The sequence below is a fragment of the Zosterops lateralis genome (genome assembly GCF_965231275.1).
Source record: "Zosterops lateralis genome assembly, chromosome: 6".
Lineage (NCBI taxonomy): Eukaryota > Metazoa > Chordata > Aves > Passeriformes > Zosteropidae > Zosterops > Zosterops lateralis.
The window spans coordinates 54,143,227-54,151,872 of NC_139761.1; the positions used below are offsets into that span (position 1 = coordinate 54,143,227).

Here is an 8,646-nt window from a genome sequence, read left to right on the forward strand (position 1 = left end):
ATGCCCCTCTCCCGCCACACCGGCCAGCTCCCGGAGTCCACCTGGACCCTGGGCTTCAGGGAGATGACGGAGCCCTGGAAAGGCGCCGTGGGCTGCCTCGGCGTGGCCGTCTTTTTCGCCATGACCATCGGCATCATCTCGTGGCAGGCGCTGGAGCAGTCCCCGGAGGAGTGGGTGCTGCGGGGCCGGGACGCGGGGATGCTGTGGGAGCGCGGCCGCGGGGCGCTGCTGCTGCGGGCGCTGCCGGCCGGCCGGCCCGTGCTGGCCATCGCCGTGGGCAGCGTGCCCGCCACCGAGCCCCCGCCGCCCCGGGACCGCTGCTGGCACGACGGCGGCCAGTTCTGCTATTCCTGGGAGGAGGACGCCGAGCTCCGGCTCTCCCTGGAGCCGCCGGCAGCCCCCGGGACCGAGTGCTACGGCGTCCGCTGGACCCCGCTGCGCCCCGACGTGACCCTGAAGGTAACGGGGGCCCCTCTGTCCCGCTCCAAATCCTTTGGGATCCCGCAAGGAAGGGCGTCTGGCCTGACCACAATCCCCCAGCTCAGTTATGGGGTCCCGCTGTGTCCGTGGCTCCCTGTCTTCTACAGCCGGGTGGGTTTTTCCAAAAACCTTTTGGAAGCGTCGTGCTCTGATGCTGAGCCCCAAAATCAGTGGTGGTGCCACGTTGGTGACCCCGGGGTGGGAGAGCTGTGTTTATATGGAGACGGAGTAAATACCCACTGGAGATGACAATGCTGGCGAGAACCTCCAGCACAGACACAATGGGCAGCTCCCGCGGGATGGGAATAATCCGTGTCCGCTGCTGCAAACATTTTTGGTACCATTCCCTGTTTTCTCCCTCAGTTAAATAGAAGCAGACTCTGGGAAGGAGTCTTAGGAGGGGAAGGAGAAACGCTGTCAGAGCAGGGTGTCCAGTTGTGGGGAGCCCTCAGAACAGGAAGGGAAGCGGGATGGGATTCTCTGGGATGGAGGATTGTCCCCCTTTAGCCATAAATCACCTGCTGGCACAGTTTGGGGTGGGTGGGACGTGTTGACTGAGCACAAACCCTGGGTCTCCTCCACTGCCATTGGTGTGAGGCATTTGAGAGGATGAGTGAGAGAGGATAGGCTTTCCCTCACTTTTTTTAAAAAAAACCAAACCGTTGGAAAATATGATCCAGTGAAATCTGAGTTAAGAACAGACTGTTTTCCCTCTTTCCCAGCTGGTGTAACGAGTTCAGCTGACACCTGGTACAGCTATTCCGAGCCTCCAGGGTTTCCACTTTAATAATTTACATCTCCTCTCCCCACCCCTTGGAGAGACTTAACCTCTCTGTGCCCCCGAGCTCAGCACTCCAGGAGGTTCTGAAGCCTTGGGATTGGGAATAAACATGGGGTGGGTTGAGTGGGGGGGTCTCGGAGTCCTCTCTACCACCTCAGGCCCCCTTCATGGCCCCAGAACTCTGGGCTTTCGGGGAAGCCCATCCTGCCCGGGAAGTCACGAGGACTCTAAGTCCTGCTGATCCCACGATTTGGCAGAAAGGGGAAAGTTTGAGCAGCTCTGAAGTGAAAACTGATGATTTCTGGCAGGGGGCAGGTCAAGGATAGGGATGTCCCTCATCCCAGGGCCCTGTCAGGCCTATAAGAAGTGCCCTAAATCTCCAAACTGAGTCTCTTGAGGGAAATTCTTGTTATCAGCCCTCGGGAGAGAGGGAAGCTGTGCCTTGGGAGGGAGGATGTGTTGCCCTTAGAATACTGGTGCCATCAGGGTAAGGGCTGAAGATGGGGCTAAAAGCTCTCTGTGAGAGCTCATGTGGGGGCATCTGTGCTTGCAGATTCACCCCAGAAACTCTGGGAAAGGCAGCTGGATAGCTTAATGTGTTTTTAAAGTAAAACAGAGAAAAACAAACAAACATACAACAACAACAAAACACCCAGAGAAAAAAGCACCAAACGAAAAATACCAACCAAATAAAAAACCTGACCAAACCAAAAAAAACCCCAAACAATAAAAAAGCCCCAAACAAGCCAACAAACCAAAATACAAAGATTTTCAGCTGGGTTTCTGAAAGTTCCATCAGTGCATTTTAAAGCTGTTTCCTTGAGTTTCCCCCTCTGTTTTCCTGTCCCACAGCCACTCACACCTGCAGGAGTCTCTTTGCTCAAACCTTTGCAGCCTCTTTTCACCTGAGACTCAGAGGTGTTTGATAACTGTGATGGGGTGCAGAGGTGTGATTGCCAAGGCAGTTTGATTTTATTTGTGCTCCTGCAGCAAAAACTGGCAGGCTTTGGGAAGCATCTCTTGCTTTTCCTTTTTTTTATTATTTTTTTTAAAAACAAACCCATAATTTTACGCTGTAAAAGGGACACCTTCCACTAGCACAGTTCTCTCCAAGCATAGCCTTCCTGCTCCCCCTGAGTATTTCTTGCTCTTTGATGATGCTTTCCCTGCTGCAGGACTGTTTTTCCATGGCTAATGTGTCCTGGTATGGAGGGCCAAGCACCCATGCCCAGCACTGGCCCCTGAACGGCGCCGAGAGCCCCGCACAGCCCTTGGTCAGTGGTGACCTCAGCACAAACCCCGACGGCTTCGGGCCCGTCCTGGAGAGGTACTTCCTGGGATCCACAGGTAACCACCTCCTTCCCTGCCCAGTGCCCAGCAGCTTCAATCCCTGTGCTTCTCTGCCCCTCTCCTCACCTCTAAAGCAGCTGGTTTAAGGGCAGTGTAGATGTATCCAGGAGTAAAATATCCTGCAAATGTGGCAGCAGCAGGGCACATGGGAGGGATCCCACACTGCCTCATCCCTGTGGGAAAGGCTGTGATACTGATGCTGAGTGCCTGAGGATGGGGTGGCCCAAGTCACTCCAGGGACATCCCGTGCTCTCGGTGTGCCTGGTTTGTTTTTAAGCCCAGATTTGTGCCCATTGCTGCATCCCCAGCTCCACTCAAGTGGCTTTGTGGCTCCCTGATGCTGCTGTGGGATGCTGGATTCAGGCAGGAATTCTGCTGCTGGTGTCATTTTCTGGGGCATATTTGGATTATTCAGCAGAACATCAAACTACAGGTATTACCCCAAATTAATCCAATTGACCCGCAGCTGTGCTGCATGGCTGAGGCTGCTGAATGCTGAGTGAAAAGGCCAGGCAAGGGAGAAATCCAGCCCTTGAAAGGCATTTTGGACTCTACAAGGGAATAGCAGGAGCAGGGTGGAGATGGTTGGCACAGCTGGATGCCTGGTGGGATCAACCCAAGAGGACTTGGCAGCAGACAGGCTCTGCCCTGCTCATCCCTGTGGCTCCCAGGAGCAGCCAGGTGCTTGCCGAGACAGCGTTTCCCCACTTTTCCCCCAAAGGAGTGACGGTGACAGTGGCCGAGGACGTGTCGCTGCTGCTGTCTGTGGAGAGCCAGAGGCAGTTCTGCCTGGAGGCGCGGGCGGGCGGCGCGGAGCCGTTGCAGTACCGGCTGTGTGTCAGTGCTGATGTGGCCGCCGCCCGCCGGCACACGGTCACTGCCCCGGCCGGGGCGGCTCGGACACCGCCCGACACGGCACTCCTGGGGTGAGCCCTCCTCCTCCTTCCTCCTTGGGAACCCTCCCAAACGTCCGGCTCACCGCCCCAAGCATCTCACGAGGACTTTCCCACCCCGCAGGGCTCCGATCTGGCGGTACCACGGCCCGGAGGGCTCCGCCGCCAGGATCAAGCGAGGGCTGAGGTCGCTGGCGCGGAGGCTGAAGCGGCATCGCCTCCAGGAGGGCGTGGTGGCCCTGGGGGAGCGCGGCACCGCCGTCCTCGCCGCCTCGGTACGGCCGTCCTGCCACCCCCGGGGACACGGGGAGGGTGGTGCTGCTCTCCCACAAACCCCTCATTCCTGCCTTTCCCGCCCGCAGGAGCTCGTGCCCTCGGGGCGCAGGAGGAGGCAGGTCCCGGCGCTGGTGGAACCTCTGGAGCTCTCCATCACCCTGTCCCCCTACGCCAGTGTCACCTCCCCGCTCTTCCTGCGCTCCCTGCGCGGCGGCGAGGCCGAGGGATACTGGCTCAGCCGCCAGCCCCGACCCGGGGCCAGCTCGGTACGGGACCCCCTCCGCCCCCAAACCAAAATTAAAGCTGAATAACCCCCCCTCAGGCTTATTATTTATCAAGGGACACAGCCCAATCCCACTGCCCATAGCATATCTCTTCGTTCCTATGGAAGCAGCTTTAAAATTTCCACTTCCAGTGTCCAGAAGATTCCCCAGCTCCATTTTGTGCGGTCATTTTAATGACCCCTTTGCCACCAGCTCAGGGATTTTTGGGGAGGTTCAGGGAGAGTTTACACCTTGATGCGCTGCACCGTGACAGTGCAGGGTGGGATGGGGGCAGCATGGCATCCCCCAGCCGTGCACCCTGGGGTCAGCAGAGTATCCTATGGATCTGACAGGGATTTGCATCCTCCTCCTCCACAGATCCCGCTGCTGACCACCTGGAAGGGGCAGCTCTGCGCCCGCCTGAACGTCACCAGCGAGGCAGCACTGCAATGGTACCTGGCTCGTGCCCGGCACCTGCAGCAGGCACTGGGGGCCACCTACGTGGCCTTCGAGGGAGTAGAGGGCAATTCTTTCCTGGAGCAGGATGTCCCTGCTCCCGCTGAGCTGGAGGGTGATGGATACTCTGAGGTGCTGGCGGCGGCACTGGCGACGCTGGGCAATGGCACCATCATCAGTGCCGGGACCAGGTGGGCACCAGGGAAAGGCTTGGCTGGAGCTGATGGGCACAGGAGTTTGGGGGATGGCTGAACTGGTGCTTGGAATACATTCTTGGTATTCTGAGATGCTTCTTGGCACCCAGGGAAGTGGTGAGGAAGTTGGGCTAGGGCAGCGTGTTGGAGACAACTATCCTTGTGGGATCTGAGGGTGGTGCAGCCCCTGGCATCGGTTGCCCAGAGAAGCTGTGGCCACCCCATCCCTGGAAGAGTCCAAGGCCAGGTTGGATGGGGCTTGGAGCAACCTGAGATAGTGGAAGGTGTCCCTGCCCATGGCAGGGGGTGGGACTGGATGGGCTTTAATGTCCCTTTCCACCCAAACCATTCTGGGACTATAATCTGGCCCCAGTGAGTCCCAAAACAGCTGGGCATCATGGAATTTCAGCTCCTGAAACCCTCTAAACACCTTGAAGGGTTTGTGTTGTTTCTCCAGATCCAGTCACCTCCCGCTGTTTGTCCAGATGAGGCCCCTGCACTCTGACTGGAGCCACGCTGGGCTGAAGGGGCTCATCCCCTCCGTGCTGCACTACAGCCTCCTGGGCTACAACTTCTTCATCCCTGATGCAGTAGGTAAGGATTTTCCATTTCCCCCCACCTGTTTCTCTGCAGTGAGATTTGCAGCCTTTTTCCAGGCACAGGAGGTACATCTGCACCTTATCTGTGCTGTGGGGAGGCTTGGAGACTTTTTCTCCTCAGTTTTCAGTTGTTCTGGCTTGATTGGGATGAATGTTACCAGGGGAAAAAAAAAAGTGAGGAATTAAAACCAAAAGGATATGCTGTAAATATTGCCAGGCAACTCCAGCAGCAGCCAGGTCTCTGGGGATGCCCCTCCCAGAGCTCCACCACAGCCTACCCCTGAAGGGCTTGGCTTGGGCTAAATCCCACCTGGCACAACCAGGATCTGCATCCCCAGGCTGCATCTCCTGGCTGGAGAATGGATGTTCCTAAAACTCCAGCACCCCTGCTCCAAAGCAAAATGGCTGCAGGAATCCTTAAATAAAAGCATTATAGAAGGGCAAGAAACAACCTTTAATCAGGGCCAAGTGGATGCATTTGCCCTTTTTTTATGGAGCTATGGAGTTAGTGGTGGTTAAAACACACCCTGAGTGTGCAGGGGCCGTGCAGAAGTGTCAAACATGGACTGTTGAGCTAAACAACAGCCCTGAAATAGGGATCAAGAGTAATATTTCAATTTGGCCTCTATTTTTAGCCTGTTTTCCTTAGAAAATGAGGCTCAAGCAATCCCATCATGGGAGTTTGCTTCCCAAAGAGGTGCTGGAGCCCTTGACTTGGATGGATGGGAGTGCAGATCTTCCTGCATAGAGAGAGCTGGGCAGTTTGCTGCCAGGGGTTGTCCCAACAGCCTAGGAGCTGCAAGAGTTGGGAAAAGCCTCTGGAGGAAACAGGAATTTGTGGATGGCTGGGTGAGCCCTCGGTTCTGGGGGGTTTGTGCCATTTCCAGGGAAGCTGTGCCAGGTTTTCAGAGCCATGGTTCCCAGGGGTGCTTTAGGCACTGGAAGGAGCTCTAGAGTTTCCCAAGAACCTTTCATGCCATGTGAGGCCCTCACTCCATCCCCATGTTCCTGCAGGAGGGAGTGTGGCTGGAGCCACCCCGGGGGACCCAGAGCTGTTTGTGAGGTGGCTGCAGATTGTGACATTCCTGCCCGTGATGGCCTTTGGGACCCCGCCCTGGCTCTGCTGTGACACCTGGGTATGCATCCCACACTGGGAGGACACTGGGATTCTGACATGCCCAATGCCCCAAAAGCCATGGAAGGCCTTCTAGCTGCTGTCCTCAGCTTTGCATTGAAGTGGGAATAAATCCATTATCTACAGGTTTAGATTCAAGTACCAATGGATTCAAATCCAATGGATTTGTATCTGTTATCAATGGATTTAATTATATTTCATTTCATTGGATTCATATGCATTATCAGTGGAATTTAAATCAAATTTAATAAGGTCCTTTATCAATGGATGTCCATTGATAAATCCATTTAAATCCAATTAATTAATAACTATTATCAGTAGATGTAAATCCATGGGTTCAATTCATTGTCAATGGATCTAAATTCACTTCCAATGGACTCATATCCAGTATCAATGGGTTTAAATCCAATGGGTTTATATACCTTATCAATGAATGTAAACCCATTTAAATCCAGTGGGTTTATATTCATTATCAGTAGACTTAAATCCATTTATATCCACTAGGTTATTGTTCAATATAAATGGATTTAAATACATTTAAATCTAATAGATTCATATCTACTATAAAGGTAGTTAAATCCGTTTAGATCCAATGCATTTGTAACCACTATCAATACATTTAAATGGAATGGATTTATAATAATTATCAATGTATTTAAAACCATTAAAATCCAATGGATTTGTATCCATTAGCAGAGTATTTAGACTCATTTAAATCCACTGGGTTTAAATTAATTAACAATGGATTTAAATCTGTTAAAATACAATGTATTTGTATCTGTTATCAATAGATTTAAATCCAGTGGACTTACAACAATTACCCATGGATTTAAAGCAAATTGATTTATGTCCATTATCAATGAATGTAAATGTATTACCAGTAGATTTATAGTCAAATCAATAATATCCAATATCAGCCAAATTTGCACCATAACTTGATCAGGACATTCCAACTAAGTAATTTCTCTTCTCAAGGGAGTATATATTTTTGCTTTTAATTTTTAAATTTTTTTTCCTCTGCCTGCTTTGCTGTTTCCTGGATGTTGGGCTTCTCATGGATTTGTCCCTCACCTGCAGGTGCTGAATCTGACCCGGCAGTGCATCCAGAGGCACCGGGACTTTGTTGTGCCGCTGCTCCTAAAATACAGTGAGGAGTGGCAGAGTTTGGGATACCCCATCTTCCGTCCTGCCTGGTGGCTCAGCCCCACGGATCCAGTTGCATTCTCCATAGAGGATGAGTTTCTCATTGGGGATGAGGTGGGAATTCTGCATTATTCCTGTAAATCCAGCTCTGCACAAGTACAAACCAGGGATTGGGTTTGAGCAGATTTAAATCCAAGCCAAAGCAGCTGAGTGTTGTGGGTTTGGGGTTTTTACTTTTTTGGAGAAGCCTGGCTTTCCTCATGAAACTCTTATTTAGGGTTCCAAAACCCTCTATCACCTTTGGAAGTGAAATGATTTAGCAGGAATAAGTAGTCTCAGAATGTTGTGAACCACTTTTGGGAACTGCTTTTCTCACAAAACAAGGGGGAAAAGTGCTCCCTGAAGGTGAGATTACATTGGCTCTGTCATTGGGGAGAAGGTTTTGCAAGAAACACAAATTTCTGATGGGTTTTTTCGTTCTGGTTTTCAAAAATATAAACTCAATGGAATCTTGGGGCAGCTACAGGCAGGGATGATCCAAATTCCAGTCAAAAGAATGTCACTGCACTGCATTAATGTTTTTAAACTGACAGAAGTTAGGGATAGATGGGGTTGGGAAGGAACTCCCTGTGAGGGTGCTGAGGCCCTGGCACAGGGTGCCCAGAGAAGCTGTGCCTGTCCTATCCTGGAAGTGTCCAAGGCCAGGCTGGATGTGAGTTGGAAAACTGGTGGAAAACACCAGTGGAAGGTGTCCCTGCCCATGGCAGGAGGTGGGACTGGAAGATTTTTAAGGTCCTTTTCCACCCAAACTATTCCAGGATTCCCTGATGACCATCTCATCTCCACAGGTACATCCTGGCTAATCCTCCCTCTGCTGAAGTTCTTTTTCCTTTTCCCTGCAGGTCCTGGTTGCTCCAATAACAGAAAAGGGACAAACGTGGAGGGATATCTACCTTCCAGGAGAGGGGCACCTCTGGCTGGACACCAACACTGCCCGAGTGTTCGATGGGGGCACCACCCTCAGGAATTACTCTGCCAGCCTGGCCGAGGTGCCTGTGTTTGTAAAGACCTCCTGA

General features: G+C 52.5%; 1 protein-coding gene across 1 annotated transcript; it reads left to right on the forward strand.

The window, feature by feature from the left end:
- Positions 1-8,646, forward strand: LOC310911151 (SITS-binding protein-like; the record flags this gene model as incomplete). Its single annotated transcript, XM_083864439.1, has 10 exons — positions 1-459; positions 2,437-2,608; positions 3,333-3,537; positions 3,629-3,779; positions 3,867-4,046; positions 4,422-4,690; positions 5,151-5,287; positions 6,307-6,428; positions 7,505-7,684; positions 8,473-8,646. The coding sequence occupies 10 exons, from the start codon at positions 1-3 to the stop codon at positions 8,644-8,646; spliced, it is 2,049 nt and encodes a 682-aa protein (XP_083720565.1).